Source organism: Carettochelys insculpta, chromosome 3, assembly GCF_033958435.1.
Source record: "Carettochelys insculpta isolate YL-2023 chromosome 3, ASM3395843v1, whole genome shotgun sequence".
Taxonomy (NCBI): domain Eukaryota; kingdom Metazoa; phylum Chordata; order Testudines; family Carettochelyidae; genus Carettochelys; species Carettochelys insculpta.
Window position 1 is genome coordinate 78,738,923 of NC_134139.1, and position 16,530 is coordinate 78,755,452.

Sequence of the window (16,530 nt, forward strand, 5' to 3'; positions counted from 1 at the left end):
ACATAGACCATGACATTTTATTCCACAAAAAACCTTATATACTTGTTAAAATGATAAACCCCATTATAGGCTACACAAAAGAACAACATAAAGGAAAGCTAGTAGTATAAACAATACACTGAATAAATGCACCTTGAAAAACTTAACCGTTATGTTCTCTTGGGAAAGCTTTAAACTATTTGGTCTTAATGAGTCAAAAGCCATTAACACTGAGGCTATGTCTAGACTGCAGACTTCTGTTTTGTCAAAAGAGCGCACATCCAGACTGCGGATCTCTTGGAAGACATCTGCTCTTCACTCCACGAGGAAGAAGGAATGTCTCAACAGAGGGTTTTTTTCCCCAACATTTGGCCCCACGTGGACTGGCCAAATGTCGGAAAAGCCTCTCCCAACAGAACCGTCAGCAAAAGATACACAAATGAATCGAGCAATTCTGACAGTTGACAGTTCTCGGCAACCTAGACAAAGCCTGACTGACACATGCTCACTGAAAAAATACTTAGGAATCATCTTACAAAGACCATTCTGTACTGGTAAGCTACAAAGGCATTTAAAGAACTACAGAACACGTGAGAGATTCTTTGTCTGTTTGTAAGTCCTTTAGTCTATGTTTTACATTGCATATTTCACATTCCATACCTCCAATGCTAATTCCAACCCAGAATGCATACATCAAGAAGGAAGAGAGTTCACCAACAGTCATATGGGCACTACCCATCAATAATCCTCCTTTGTACAGGACAGAAAGGACAATCATATTCCCAGAAAGTCCAGTCTGGGAAACAAAAACAAAAACAAAAACAAAAACAAAAAAAGAGAGAGAGTGAGGAAAAACTGGATCTTCCTTTATAAATTCAATTTAATCTTCTAAAATGCTGTAAGTTAAGGGCTGGGGGAAAAAATATTCCCCATGGTAAGTGGACCTCCATATAACCTTAAGATTTTACAGGAGAGAATTTTGCTCAAATTTAGTTTCCTTTCTAGGTTTCTTAAAATGAAAATCCCATGATTTGTCAGGTGATCCAACAGCAAAGCAAAATGCTAATGTGCAGGAGTTTGGAACGTAGGCACTCAAAGGACAGCTTTGCATCATTACCAGCTGCTCTCTTCCTCCACTCAGGAACATCCGTGATTGGCTCTCAGAGGAATTGTGCGCCACCTTCAACAATTATTAGATATAAGATGGCCTAACGCCACAGTGTCGAACATGCTCTCTGCTCACTCAGGCCTGCATGGCTAGCTTGGGGGCTCGGGCGCCGTGCAGCTGGCTCAGGCGCTGCACCGTGTGGCTCTTGGAGCTGCGTGGTTTGGGGCTGGGTGGCTCCGGTGGCACGGCTCCAGTGAGTCACAGGGGGTAGGGGTGCCTAGCTGCAGGGGAGGGTACATGGCAGCAGGGGGTAGGGTGCCTGGCTGCAGAATGGGTGTGGTGTCTGGTGGGGGGGGAGGTGGGCATGTAGTCATCGCGTGTCTTACTTTTGGACACTACAGGCCTAACACACGTGAAACTCCAAAATAAGGCTCACTCCTCCTCTCTCTCCCGCCTCTGGTTAACAACAACAACAACAACAAAACCCCATACAATGGGCTAATTCAATCCTGGGGAATCATGGGATTTTCATTTTGTACATAAAACATGGGGCTCATGGCAATAGGAAGTTTATCCACAGTCTGATAGGACACAAGCACCTTTCTCTCTGCTTGTAGACAACAACTGGTGCTGCTAGCCTAGAGGTCAGCACATAGTTGGGACAACTCTAGGATGAGCTAATTCAGGACATCACCAAGGCAATTCTCTCTGGCAGGACACCTATAGAGCCCCAGATCACAATTTAGAACTGTGAACCCCTAAGGAAAACCCTAGAGGCAAATCTTCTGTAAGACAGAGATCTCTGCTGGTGCAGGAAGGTATAAGCTACAAGCGTGAATTTAATGCCTTGTGTCTTTGCAGCTGCAGTAGAATTTGGTATTCAGCTCCCTGCTTCACCAAGTGATGTGAAAAGGAAAACCACTGGAAAAATTAATTCTTCTTACAACTTCATGGGAGTCCCTTTTACAGTAAACTGATCTGTATGTGTATCTATCTAAGAGTTTAAAAGAACACCTGCATGTCAGAAGAGGCAGAGATTTCCAGGGCCTGGTCATACTGTGCGAATTCTTCACTACCATAATATACTTACTGCACCAAAGAAGACCGCCCGAGCGAATGCCTCTCTTTTAGCTAACTGTAGCACGTGTTCAACTTTGCTTATATATTTCTCCATTTCAGTCATCTCCTGCCCAAAAGCTCGAACAGTTCTTATGTTTCCAATACGTTCTTCAGCTAACTATATTAAAGCAAAAAAAAAGACATACTGTTGGTAGGCTCACATTCTAGAATACCTGGAAATAAAATAAAATTTAAAAAAAAAAAAAAGAACCCAGTACAACTATCCTGGTCTACTACACTATTAAAAATGATTATATATACTATGAACTATTAAAAAGAGCAGTCACAAATGTAAAATGTCTAAGGGCAGAATGGAAATTACTTAAAAACAACATATCATAGAGGCTCAGATTAAATGTATACCCCCAAATAAAAAGACAGCAGGCAGATCAAAAAAATGCCACCATGGACTAAACCACAGCATAAAGGAGGCCATTAGTGGTAAAAAGATATACTTTAAACTTGAAAGTGAAATCCTAGCCTCTAAGAAGGAACATAAACTTTGGCAAGTAAAAGGCAGATCAAAATGAATTAGAGAAGCAACTTGTCATAGATAAAAAATAAGCTACTAGTTTTTGCAAATGTATCAGAAGCAGAAAACCAACTACAAAGGCAGTACAGCCCCTCTAGGTCACATATTTTAAAGGAGCACTACAGGAAGACAATCATAACAGAAATGCTAAATGAATTCTTTGCCTAAGTCTACCACAGAGGATGTGGGGGAAAAAAACCCCACATCAGAATTATTATTTTTCGGCAATAAATGAAGTATTGTCCCAAACTACTGTGTCATGTGCAATATCAATTTTTCAAAAAGGCTCTAGAAAAAACCCTGGTAATTATAGGCAAGTGAGACTTAGGCCAAGTCAATGCTATAGGGGAAGGTTGAATTAAGGCACACGATTCCAACTATGTATCTTATTTCTGGCTTCTGCACCATCTCCATTCAGGGAAGTCAGTGGCCCATGGGAGCGTTCACTCCTGTAGACTTCCCTTACTCCTACAAAGGGGAAGGAGTACCAGTGTCAACACGGGCACCCTGTAAGTTCGATTTAGCATGTCCCTACCAGGAATGCTAAATCAAACTCCAGAAGGTCGACTGTGGCAGCGTCGATCTTCTCAGAAGTGTAGATATGGCCTAAGCAGTTCAGCTGGAGCAATTCCAGGTCACCTTAAATGCAATGCTCTAGCCCAGGGAGCAAGGCAGTCCCTCAAATAACCAGGCCCAAAAACCATGTAAGATTTCAGAGGTTAGCAATTCTCCCGTGCATGTTGAGAAACCACCCAATTCCCTTAACTTTTTCTCAACAGAATTCCTAAATCTTGTATGATATTAGATATTTTGTGCTACGTTGTAGATAAAGTTTTTAAAAAATTAATGTTAGTACCGAGATAAAGCCTGGCTCTGGGCAATGAAAAGTATTCTTACCTTCAGTATATCAGCAACCCGACACTTATTTACTTAGTTTAATTTAACATGAACTTCCAAGATTCTTAACAAGATTACCTGTGTTGCCTCTGCAAGGGAATCCTGGGTCATTCTAGTAAGTTTCCGCAGGTATCTTCCATAAATCACAGCTATGATAGCCAGAGGGGGCACAACGCTCAGAACAAATGCAGCAAGTTTTGGAGAGACAAAAAACTGGAAGAAGAGTCCATAGGGTTAATACTTTGACAAACAAAAATCTCTTCCTAAAATATACTAATACAGACACTAAATGCAGTGTGGTGGCTTTTAATCTCCTTTTGTAAAACCACTGTGGTCACAAAAGCAGTTTCTAAGTTCCTGATGTTCACACCTCCACATTACCAATAATGGGCCACATCTTCCCTGACTGAACTGACTTGACTTCTCCTCTCTTGACATTCACAGCTCCAAGTTAGCTGCTGATAATGTGCCATATCCTCCATGACTGAACAGACCTTGTCAACTCTGGCCCTCCCTTTGACTAAGACTCCCTCTTTAAACCCTCCCCTGAAACCCCCACACTCATGCATCTGATGAAGCAGGTCTTTGCCCATGAAATCTCATGCTCTAAAATACCTGTTAGTCTCTAAGGTGCCACAGGAGTTCTTGTTGTTTTTGAAGATACAGACTAACTCAGCTACCCCTCTGATACTGTGGTTACAATTTCCTCCTTCTTTTCTCTCCTCCAGAAAGCTACGTCTACACTAGACGCATCGGTCTACAGAAGTTACTGTCAGAAGAGATGTTCCAACAAAGCTTCTGTCAACAGATGCATCTACACATCAAAAAGGATCATCTTTTGAGCCGTCCTGTTGACAACAGAGCACCTCGGAGCATCTACATAGCTTGTCAAGAACTTCTGTTGACAAAACACTTCTGGGCTATGGCTACATGAGAAGCCTCTGTTGACAGAAATCACTGTCAGAAGGGATTTCCAGCAAAACTTCTGTCCACAGACTGCATCTACACATAAAAGCAGATCGAAAGAGCAGTCTCTGTCAACAGAGAGCAGCCAGACTGCCTGGCCCTCTCTCGACAGAGTGGCTGACTGGAAGCTCTGCAAAAAGGGCTGCCCGGTAGACCAGAAGCCCTGTCTGCAGCATCTACACGGCTGTTCTGTTGACAGAATACTGTCAAGAGAGGCATTATACCTGAACGGGGAGAGTTATAATGCTGCCAGCAGATGTGCCGAGTGTTGTTGACAAACTGTCAACAAAGCACATTTTACTTTGGCCCAATTTGGCTTTGCCCCAATCTGCATGACTTCACCAAGTTTTTATCCAAGCGCTGAGTGCCCTTTCTTGCTCTTATTACTTCAATAGCAAAGTTTCCGTTTTTGATTTCAGCAGGCACAGGCTACCCAACAGTTATACTCTCAGTGATATACCAATGAAGGAACCTAAGAAATATGCCAAACAGTTCACTTTTGATCTTTCAGAAAAGAAAAGGAAAGAACACAATGAGGGTTCCTCCTCAGTCTCTTTTTTACAACAAAAGCCCAGTTTTGCCAGGAAAAGCCTCTTGTGTAAAGACAGCCTTTGTGCATAGATGCTGCACAACTTTTGTCTAGTGTAGATGTAGCCACAAAATGCCCATTCCTCAACTGCATTGCAGGGAATATTATCTTCTGGTTAGAACAAGGGACTGCAAACCAAGAGGTGTGGATTCAATTTCTGACCTGACCATAAAATGGCAGCGCTATTTAGTTCCCTCTCAAATGTGTTAAAGGGCTTATCTTTTTAGTATTTTTAACAAGCTTCATATATTTCAACAGAAGCTGCTAAAAAAAGGCCAAGTATCATCATCAACAATGAAACATTGAAGGAAAATTTGGTTTAAGAGAATGTAGAGAATAGATATACAGTACTGCATGGTATTTTAGTGGGGTTAAGGAATGGAAGAGATCACCAGCAAACAAAGTTCCTATTTATTTTTCTTATCTGTAAGAAGAATGGATTTAGTTAATTGTCCTATAACATTATCATCCACAATTAATAAGCAGCAACAAAGCATGTATGCAAAATTAGCCTAACATCATAAGAAGGCTATTTTAAAAAGTGCTACTTATTATTGCAAGTCATTTCATTTGGTTGTTTTCCTTTCGGTGTTCTGAACAGAAATTTTCCAGATAAATTTAAAAAATGATCCTACAGATATATTACTAATATGGCTAGAAGACATGTTTACAATAACCTTTCCTTCAATGTATTATTTTCTTGTTAATTCAATAGGACCAGATCATGCCAACAGTTTTTAAGCAGAACTCCTGACTGAAATCAACAAGGAATTATCCCTAGGAAATTTACATTATGGGATATAGCCCGTAATATTTATTTGAACAGAGAACTGAAAGCCACATATCATATCGGAGATAAATTTTAAGACTTAACGAGTGCTTTAAATATTTAGATAGTAGAAACTGTTGCCAACTTTTACTGGCACTACTAAACTAGAAAGCCTCTTTTTTTACGAGACTTTTTCTGCCTGTCTGATTTTCCTAAATGGACACCAGAACACCACCATGCTTTTCACTCACGAATTGCTACCAAGCTGTGATTCTCTAAGGCAACAAAACTCAGGAAAGATAAAGGGAGCAGTAAGGAAAGTGTTACTTTTTTAATGTGCTAAAAATTAAGAAGCTGACCCACACTTGCAAAGTATTCTGCTTTCTGTCCATCCTGAAAACTTGTATTGATATTCTACCCACACAAGCTATCGCCTCCATTTCCCACTGTGAAATTCTTACCAGTAATTTGATATTGGAGGCTAACCTTACTCACCAAGGCTTTGGCCCAATCTGCACGACTTCACCAAGTTTGTAACCAAGCCCTGAGTGCCCTTTCTTGCTCTTATTACTTCAATAGCAAAGTTTCCATTTTTGATTTCAGCAGGCACAGGCTACCCAACAGTTATATTCTCAGTGATATAGCAATGAAGGAACCTAAGAAATATGCCAAACAGTTCACTTGTGATCTTTCAGAAAAGAAAAGGAAAGAACACAACAAGAGTTCCTCCTCAGTCTCTTCATGGCTTGTCATACAGAAGCGAGCGTCCATTTAGTGGCACACTCATAATTGGCTGCAGCATCATTTTTTACAAAGGACTTCATAAAGGGGATGGTAGATTTTAAGAAAATGGGGGAAGAGATCCGCCTCTACAAAGCACAACAGCTCAATAGCAGACTACAGAATCTTCACACAGACAGCGGTTACTGGAAAGCAAGTTATACAGCCTCGAAGCTGTGAGCAGTGAGGGAGAGGAGGAAAATGATAGACGTACCATCATTCCAACCCCAACTGATGCTTGAGCTCCTGCTCTTAGTCCATCAGAAAGGTTTTCAGTCACAGAACGGCCCAAAAGGGCTGTGTCTGAAGACAAGCGGTTAATCAGTTCCCCTGTGCTGGTTTTGTCAAAAAATGCAACTTCTTGCTTCAGAATAGAAGAAAACATAGTTGCTCTAAGTCGTTTCACAATTCTTTGTCCTATAAAGAGCAAAAAGGATGACTATTTAAACCAGACTGTGACATACCAAAACTTTACATACAGAATAAATACCCATGAAACACACACAGTTACTAGTTCCACACAAGAATAATACAGGGTTCTGCAACTCTGACGTCATGGTGCCATTTTATAAAATCCCGGAATCCATACAAAAGGAGTTTTAAGACCTCTTGGAACATTTGGGGGTGGGCTAGCTCAGTGGTTTGTGCATTGGCCTGCTAAACCCGCAGTTGTGAGCTCAGTCCTTGAGGAAGCCATTTAGAGGTCTGGGGCAAACGGATTGAAAATTTAAAAAAAAAAAAAAAAAAAAAAAAAAAGTCAGGGAAGCTGCTTGATCCTGCTGAGAAGGCAGAGGACCGGACTCAATGACATCTCTAGGTCCCTTCCAGCTCTATGAGATAGGGATATTTTATTTTATCAAATAAAAATGAATTAACAACCCTCCTAGGATGCCTTCTCTTGAATTGCTTTGTCCCTTCCATCTGATAAAGTACACTGACAGTTCTTTCAGAGAAGATCTCAACTGGCTTCAGGAACTTCTCTCAGATCATTATACAATACTCTGTTTCTACGGCAGAGGGAGACAGCCTCCTGACCCCCGCCTTGTTGTTACCTGCAGTCTGCATGAGGTAGACACGAATAGCATTGGCAGCGGCACCACACACAAAAATTCCACCTAGCAAGGCACAGAGGTTGGTCAGGGTGTCCGTGACCTCTCCGGTGGGATCTGTATAAATTACATCAATAACTCTTCCCAGGAAGAAAGGGGCAGACATGGTGATGACACTGGAAACTGTCAGAAAGCCAACGGCAGCTGGAAACAAACCAAAACAGTCACTCAGTTTGTATAAACTTTAATAGCGCACGTAAACAGTCCTTATTTTCCGTTCACATTTGAATTCTCCAGAACTGTATTGTTAGGGCTCTATTTTGGCTCAGTCTTGAACAGAATGCTGTAAAATCAGTTTTATACTGCTTAATGAATGCACCAGCCTAAACAAGATTGCACACAGGAAGGTGTGTGTGGCACAGCCCATTTCAAAAACATCTCTCTCACAAGCAAAAAGCTTTGGAAAGGAGGCTGGGTGGCAGGGAGAGGCATCTTGTCTAACACAGAAAACTCCAGATGTATTTTCAAACAGGAAGCATAACAAAAGGCTCTCACTTGCAAACAAAGCTTTCGTGTCTTGGCTGTTTAGTCACACTGAATTCATAACCCAGAACGTGGAACACAAAGTATACATATTCTTGAAAGAACACTCAACGAGTGGAAGAATGATCTTGACAAAGCAGCATCAGCAGCCACCCTCTTACTACATCAGCTGCCTTTTATAACAGTCTGGTGGTTACATACTCCCTTCTTTCTCATGAACACCTGAGAGAATTTGTCTCTGGGCTCAAACTTTCCGCTCCAGTTGGATGGCACCTCATTTTGCCAGATAAAGAGGGGGCAGGGTAGGGGAGGAGGTGGTGCAGGAGTAACTTTTTTAGGTCTTGAAAGATCTGTACTGCCCAGTATGAAAGAACACCTAAGCTACCGCCACATTACTGTGGAAGATAGACCCACTCAGCACTGACCTCTGTACTCCTCATAAGAGGTGAGGAATAAGGAAAGTTGGAAGGAGAAATGCTCCCATCAACCTTCCGTTGTGTGGACAGACATGGAAGTCAGCCGCAGATAGATTTTAGCTGTGCAAATTGCATAGCTAAAATTACTCATCGGCAGTCGAATTCTACGCCTAGTGTAGTCATAGCTCTAGACTGTTTATGAGGAGAATGTTTCATTGTGAGGTGAAGTTTTTCACTGCCTCACCACTCTCTCTACACTAAGGAAGCTCTGGACAAGTTTCAGTCACTAATGCCAACTCTATTTTAGCCAGCCCAATGATACCTTTTTTAGCACAAGGCAGATTAGACTTCCTACAAGTTAGGATAAATAACAATGGTGGAAACAGCCAGCGGCCTATCTACGCTAGGGCTTCCAGTATTATTTTTTCCAAACATTTCTGTATGGATAGACAAGGAACTGAAATGCAGGTCTATTGTGTAAAGCAACTGTAAAGGTAGCATCCTTTTTAAGAAGCAAATTTGCAATGTGTGCATTCAGTTGCATCTGCTTGGATGGCAAAAATATATATTTTAGTACCCTTTACTGCTTCCAGACCCACAGAAACAATAAAGCTCAAACTGAATTTATTAGGGACTTTGTGACTCACACATTGAGAAAAAGTAACAGCTATCTGCAAAAACACATGCATGACCCTGGTGACAAGGAAGTGCTACTGTGCATGGTATATGAGGGCAATGAAGATTTCACAAGTGTAACTGAGGCCAGGATTTGGCCTAAAGGAACTGGAGCTGGACTTACTGGTGCTGAACAATTGTCTTATTTTTAGAACCCAGTCTGAGCCTGTGGGGCTGACAGCTACCAAAAAAAAAAACATATCTAAAAACTACATACAGTAAACCCTTTAAATACATGGCTTCAAGTTGCACATAACTCACTTTAACACAAGTTAAGCACAAATGGAAGCTGCCCTGTGGCTGTCAGACTGACAGCGATGCCACAGGGAGAAGGCTGGTCAGTTTCCTGGGTCCCTCCACCCCCAAGCAGCAGGGATCTGGGAACCAAGGGGCCGCCTGATTTCTGGCTGCCCTGGACTGGCAGGAACCGGGAAACTGACCAGCCATGAGCTGGTCAGTTTTCCAGGACCCACAAGCAGAAGGGAGATGGGAACCAGGCTGCTCCCTGGTTCCCCCATGCCACCACTCTGGGAGCCAGGAACCAGGCAGCAGCCTGGTTCCTGTCTCCCCTGGCGACTTGCACAAAAAAAGAGAGTTTTGCAGGGGTTGCAGGAATGCAATCCCCATGTAACTCGAGGGTTTACTGCACGCTCAATGTTAAAAAACGAACTACAAACAATGCCATTTACAAAATCATTTACCAGATAAAAACTACATTTGAAGCACTCATCTGACCTTTATAAAATGAAGTCATTCCACTAGTACAAGCCACCTTTAAAGGTAAAAGGAAGCCATGCTGGAAAATTTGGGAACATGAGAGTGGTGGTGTAGTGTATGCTCTCAGTGTTCTGTCTTGTCATTTAGCAGTATTTTATCCCTAAATGTCTTCTAAGAGCCCATTAAGAAGTGGAAGTGGTGGTAAGTCTACTAGACAATATTGACCTTCCTTGGTCCAGAAAATTCTCTTGTTCAGCATGTCAGGGCCCAAGGGTACCGGATGAGAGAGGTTCAACATGTACGATGATGAAAGGAGGGAAAGAACTGCATACACTACACCGGCGTAAGCAACCTTTTTACACCTGGTCCCACTTTTTATCCCTGCAAATAGTAGGGCTTCCCACCCATCTAATGTAATCAAAACCAATGGAAATGTTAGTTACATTCATATGGAAAAAGCCCACCCCCTTTTGGCATATATAAGAAAACAAGTACGTAAGACGTAAAAACTTTATTCACTGTTGTATAAATGTGAATACACTCAAATAAAAACAGCAATGTATTTCCACATTTATAATGAGCTGGATGAGCCCAAGACTCAGCAACCAATAGCACTGCAAATCCCTTATAAAATTTCACACCCAAATTTGCTCACCATTGCACTACACCACCACTATTTCAGAGTCATAAGAACACAAGAACGGCCATACTGGGTCAGACCAAAGGTCCATCTACCCCAGTATCCTGTCTGCTGACAGTAGCCAATGCCTGGTGCCCCAGAGGAGGTGAACCGAAGACAATGATCAAGCAATTTGTCTCCTGCCATCCATCTCCCGCCTTTGACAAAAGACTAGGCACCATACCTTACCCCTTGCTAATAGCCATCTATGGACCTAACCTCCAAATATTTATCAAGCTCTTTTTTAAACTCTGTTAGAGTCCTGGCCTTCACAGCGTCCTCTGGTAAGGAGTTCCAAGGTTGACTGTGCATTGTGTGAACAAAAACTTTCTTTTATTAGTTTTGAACTTGCTACCCATTAATTTCATTCGGTGTCCTCTAGTTCTTATATTATGGGAACAAGTAAATAATTTTTCTGTATTCACTTTCTCCACACCCTTCATGATTTTATATACCTCTATCATATCGCCCCTCAGTCTCCTCTTTTCTAGACTGAAAAGTCCCAGTCTCTCTAGCCTCTCCCCATATGGGACCGTTCCAAACCCTTAATCATTTTAGTTGCCTTTTTCTGAACCTTTTCTAACGCCAATATATCTTTTTTGAGGTGAGGAGACCACATCTGCACACTGTACTCAAGAGTCAATCTCTTGGGGTTCAATTTTGCCTGCCTACTGGAGACAAGGAAAATTGAACTATCGGGGTCAACAGTTGACCCCTCTACTCCTCATTATCATGAGCCATAAGAGAGGCTGATGGGAGAGTTTCTCCAGTTGATCTCCCTCAGCGAGGATGGCCAGGTAAGTCAATCGTAGATACATTGATTCCAGCTACACAATTGCTGTAGCTGTAATTGTGTATCTAGGATCGTCCTAACATCTAGATCTTCCCTTTGTCAGACAGGTATCCAAGACTCTAAGTCATTGTTATTCCCTAACTCCAGTGAGAGGAAGACTTCCTGGTCTGGGTGCCAGCTCAGTATACTGCCAGCTTTTTGCCACTCAAGCACTCTGCTTTGGATTTTGTCAACCTGCAAAACTAACATAAGGCTATTAGGTGTCCCCAATCCCTTTTGTACTGTTTCTCTGCAATATCCAGCCTCACACTGTCCATTCGCAGAAATCCCAGGTCTTCTGCACCCAAAAGTATAATATACCCCAGTTTACAAGTTTTGCCTTAAACTGTTGTCCTGGTAAACCACACAACACTTGTAAGAATTTATAATAAAACAAAAGAAAGAAAGTTTATTTAAGAATAAAGATTTGACTAGACAAAAGAAGTGTTGGAAACAGAAGAGTTCAATGTAAAACAAAATCTTAAAACCTGAACCTGGATATTCTCTTTTCAAAAGGTATCTTTATTATCTCATAACGTACATTCCCCCTCCCGCTGCAAAGTTCAGTCTGTTTGCAGAGCTGGCTAGTTTCCTTCCCAGACTACGTCTACACCACAAGATAAATTTGAGTTTATTAAAATCAATTTTATAATGCCAGTTTTTCTAAATTCAATTTTGAACATCCTTACTTCCCACAGACTTCCAAGAAATTTGACACATTGCTTCCACACTGCAATCACCAAACATCTATTGTTGCAGGCTTGCACAATGCACTGCTATCCCACAGTTCTCTCAGCCCCACGTTCTCAGCCAGGAGACGCAGCGCTGTCAGTTTCCCGGGTCCAGCAGTTTGGGGAACCCAGGAAACTGACAGCGCAGCAGCCCTGGTCAATTTCCTGGCTCCAGCTAGTACAGTAAAGCCTCCATTTAATGGACTAATAGGGCTGTCCATTCTTCCCCATAGTCCCTTAAATGTGAGGGTTTACTCCCTGCACCCACCAGGCTCTCCAGCGCCAGTTCCATCCCAACTTTCCCCAAGAAAATAACCTCACAAAAAAAAAAAAAAAAGCCACAAACCAACCAACTCCCCCCAACCCCCAAAAAAGCCCTCTTCTAAAAAACCAAACCTCTGCCACTCACCGGCTCCAGTGGAAAAGTGGCTGGAGCCTGCCAGCTGCGGGCACCTGGTCACCTGCCTGTGGGCCGCTGGGTGCTGGGCCTGCCCGTGGCCGCTGGGCACCACGCCCCACGCGTGGCTCCAGCAGCCCAGCTGTGGGGTGCCAGGCCCCTGCCACAGAAGTGCAGCAGCCTGGTCAGTTTCCCAGCTCCCACTAGTAGCAGGGAGATGGGAGCCAGGTGCAGCACACACAGCTTTGTGAGATAGGTAGGGGGACACCTCTGGAGGCTAATAAATTCTACTTTAAGACGTGGCACTTACCCCTAGCCTTTAATCAAGCTTGAATTAACTATACCCATCAGGTAACTGCAATTTTGTAATCTCGAGATTAGTGCACCCTAAATCGAGCTAATGGTAGTTTCCGTGAAGACAGTCATCTGGTAATATCGAGCTAACTGCCTTAAATTTGAATTTATCTTATAGTGTAGATGCAGCCACAAACACCATGATCCAAAAGTTCATGAAGGAAGCCCTGTTCCACAAGGGGTTTCCTCAGTGAATGGATACACTTCCTCTGTGTTACACTGAAAACAGCCTTTTGCTTCTATTTACAGACAGGGAAACCCCACATTTTACTGCAATTTTTATTTTCCCCTTAAGGCGTTCCCATTGTTTGCCATTGCCTCTGATGATTTCCCAGTCAAAACCTTACTATTGTGCAAAGCTAAACAATTGTGCCTTGCACTGCACCACCAACCAGCCAGGCAAAGCAGGCTGGAAAATCCCTCTTCCCTGAAGGGATCAACATTGAGACATATTATCTCCTGGTAACTAATTTTTATTCCAAGCTTCTAACTAAGGGCTTGTCTACACTGTTTGCCCCTCCCACCCCGAAACCCCAGAAAAAAAAAACAACTTTTTTCCGGGGGGGGGGGGGGGGGCGGGGGGAACCAAAAACACCATGTGTCTTCACTGCAAAGACTGTTATCCTGGAACAGAGCATTTAACTTGAAACAGTAACTCCAAACAACAACTTTCGCCAAGCCCCTCTTTCAATTTGGAAAATTTTGAAGTTTACTAAGAAGAGATAATTACAACTTAATTGGGCCCTGGGGAGGCATCCCATCATTGCTGATATTTCAAACCGGGCTCTCTGGTGCAAATGCTCAATTTCAAAACGCATTTGCAGTGTGAACGCTCTTTTCAAAAATAACTCACTTCAATGTCAGAACATAGAAATAAGTTACTTGCGGCAAAAAAAAAACCTGCAGTGTAGACACAGCCTTAAAAGCACACTTTTAATGTAAATAGAGTAGTCTTTCACTGTTCCCAGGCACACGTCTCCAAAAGTAGGATCACCATATTTAACCTTCCAAAAAAGAGAACACCCCCTGAGCAGAAGTGTATCCATGTCAGTATCTATCAAGTATTAATGAACTATATACACCAGTGTTTCCCAAAGTGTGGTCCGCAGCCCTGTGCCACTCCTTGGAAACAAAATACCAGTCCTTAGAAAAATATACAAATTATGGCTATGTACTATTATTATTGTGAATAAATTACAAACAGTGAAAACAAAGGGTCCTGTGGCACCTTATAGACTAACAGAAAAGTTTAGAGCATGAGCTTTCGTGAGTTAACTCACTTCTTCGGATGCTGGTCCTGGAAATATGCAAGGCCAGGTATAAATAGGCCAGAGCAAGGCTGGGGATAACAAGGTTAGCTCAGGCAGGCAGGCTGAGTTGTATTGTCATCAGTAGATCTGGAGGTGTGAACTCCAAGACAGGGGAAGCTGCTTTTGTATTTAGCCAGTCATTCACAGTCTCTGTTTAATCCTGAGCTGAGGGTATTGAATTTGCAGATGAATTGTAGCTCAGCAATTTCTCTTTGGAGTCTGTTCTTGAAATTTCTTTGCTGCAGGATAGCTACTTTTAAATCTGCTACTGTGTCCTGGGAGATTGAAGTGCTCTCCTATGGGTTTTTGTATATTGCCATTTCTGATGTCTGATTTGTGTGCATTTATTCTTTTACGTAGAGACTGTCCAGTTTGTCCGATGTATATGGCAGAGGGGCATTGCTGGCACAAATTACATTGGTAGATGTGCAGCTGAATGAGCCCACAATGGTGTGGCTGATCCGGTTAGGTCCTGTAATGATGTTGCTGGTGTGTATATGTGGGCAGAGCTGGCAACGAGGTTTGTTGCATGGATGGGTCCCTGAGATAGAGTGACTGTGGTGCGGTGTATAGTTGCTTGTTAGGATTTGTTTTAAGTTGGCAGGTTGTCTGTGAGCAATGATAGGTCTGCCTCCCAAGGCCTGTGAAAGTGTGGGATCATTGTCCAGGATGGGTTGTAGATCCCTGATGATGTGCTCTAGAGGTTTTAGCTGAGAACTGTAGGTGATGGCTAGTGGTGTTCTGTTGGTTTCTCTCTTGGGCTTGTCCTGTAGTAGGAGGCTTCGTTGCACACGTCTGCCGCACACATCTAAACTTTTCTGTTAGTCTATAAGGTGCCACAGGACCCTTCGTTGCTGCTACAGATCCAGACTAACACGGCTACCCCTCTGATACTAAACAGTGAAAAGTAATTCATTTTTCATTTTTTTTATATGCGTTTATATTTTTGGGCCACAAAAAAAGGAACTGAAAAAAACCAGGCCCAACCATATGAAGTTTGGGAAACTCTGATATACACAATAACACAAGGTGAGCTGGCAGATACTGATACAGACGGGGGGGTGGGGTCTATCTCACGAAAGCTCACCACCTAATAAATTATTTTGTTTGTCTTTAAAGTGCTACTGGACTGCTTTTTTGTTTTGATAGTATATAGACTAGCAGGGCTCTCTCTCTGTTACTATCCCTCTTGGGGGTGTCCTCTTTTTCACACAGTAACAGGGGTAGCCTTGAAAGGCTAACAAAATGACTTATCAGGTGAGGAGCTTTGGTGGGACAGGTCTGAAGAAGTGGCTCTGTCCCAGGAAAGCTCATCACCTAATAAATTTATTTTGTCGGTCTTTCAAGTGCTCCAGGCCCTGCTGGTCTCTTGCTCGAACGCTCACCCTGCAGGAAGGTTATGATAAGGCGCGCAAGTGACCAGCCTCCCAGCTCCTGGCTGGGGATCAGAGCCCTGTAGGCCCCTGCCGGGCCAGCTCCGTGGTGACCGGGGCTGAGAAGCGCATGGGGCGCTGTGCCGGGTGCAGAGGGAAGCAGGGCGCTGGGCAGGCGCAGGGGCAGGGGCAGGTACCTGTCAGTCTCCAGCGCTCGGGCCGCGCCAGGGCCACCAGCCTCTTCACCTCCGACTGCTCCCCGCGGCCCGGGGGCCCGCTCCGCCGCTCGGGCTCCCCGCCCGCGCCCAGCGACCCGGCCGGCCGGGCGACGGCGGGACGGAGGGGGCCGGGCTGGGCTGCGGCCCCGCACCTGGCGGCCGAGAGCAGCAGGAGCCGCGCGCCGCTCGGGGGCAGGCGGCCGGGCCGAGCCCAGGACGGCGGCAGCCGGCGCGGCAGCAGCAGCAGGGGCAGGCGGGCAGCGTAGCCCGCCATGGGGCAGGGGAGGCGGCGCGGCGGCTCCTTCCCGGCCCTGGCGAGCGGCGCGGCGCGGGAGAAGGAGGCGCCTGCAGCCACTGCCCCCCCCAGCCTGCCGCCCGCTGATAAGGGCCGGGCTGCGGCCTCCTGCTCCTCGCCGCCCTCCCAGGCCGGGAGCGAGGCCCCCGCCAGCGCCCCCTGCTGCCCCTGCCCGGCTCGCCACCGCGCGGGGAGGTGCAGC

General features: G+C 44.1%; 1 protein-coding gene across 1 annotated transcript in view; it reads right to left on the reverse strand.

The window, feature by feature from the left end:
* ABCB10 (ATP binding cassette subfamily B member 10) overlaps positions 1 to 16,530 on the reverse strand; it is a 29,451-nt gene extending 12,921 nt beyond the window's left edge. Inside the window, exons 1-6 of the mRNA XM_074990188.1 lie at positions 16,013 to 16,530; positions 7,792 to 7,992; positions 6,954 to 7,156; positions 3,714 to 3,848; positions 2,178 to 2,324; positions 640 to 775 (exon numbers count right to left, since the gene is read on the reverse strand). Coding sequence (XP_074846289.1) covers positions 640 to 775; positions 2,178 to 2,324; positions 3,714 to 3,848; positions 6,954 to 7,156; positions 7,792 to 7,992; positions 16,013 to 16,307 — 1,117 coding nt within the window. The 5' untranslated portion in view covers positions 16,308 to 16,530. The remainder of the gene's footprint in view (positions 1 to 639; positions 776 to 2,177; positions 2,325 to 3,713; positions 3,849 to 6,953; positions 7,157 to 7,791; positions 7,993 to 16,012) is intronic.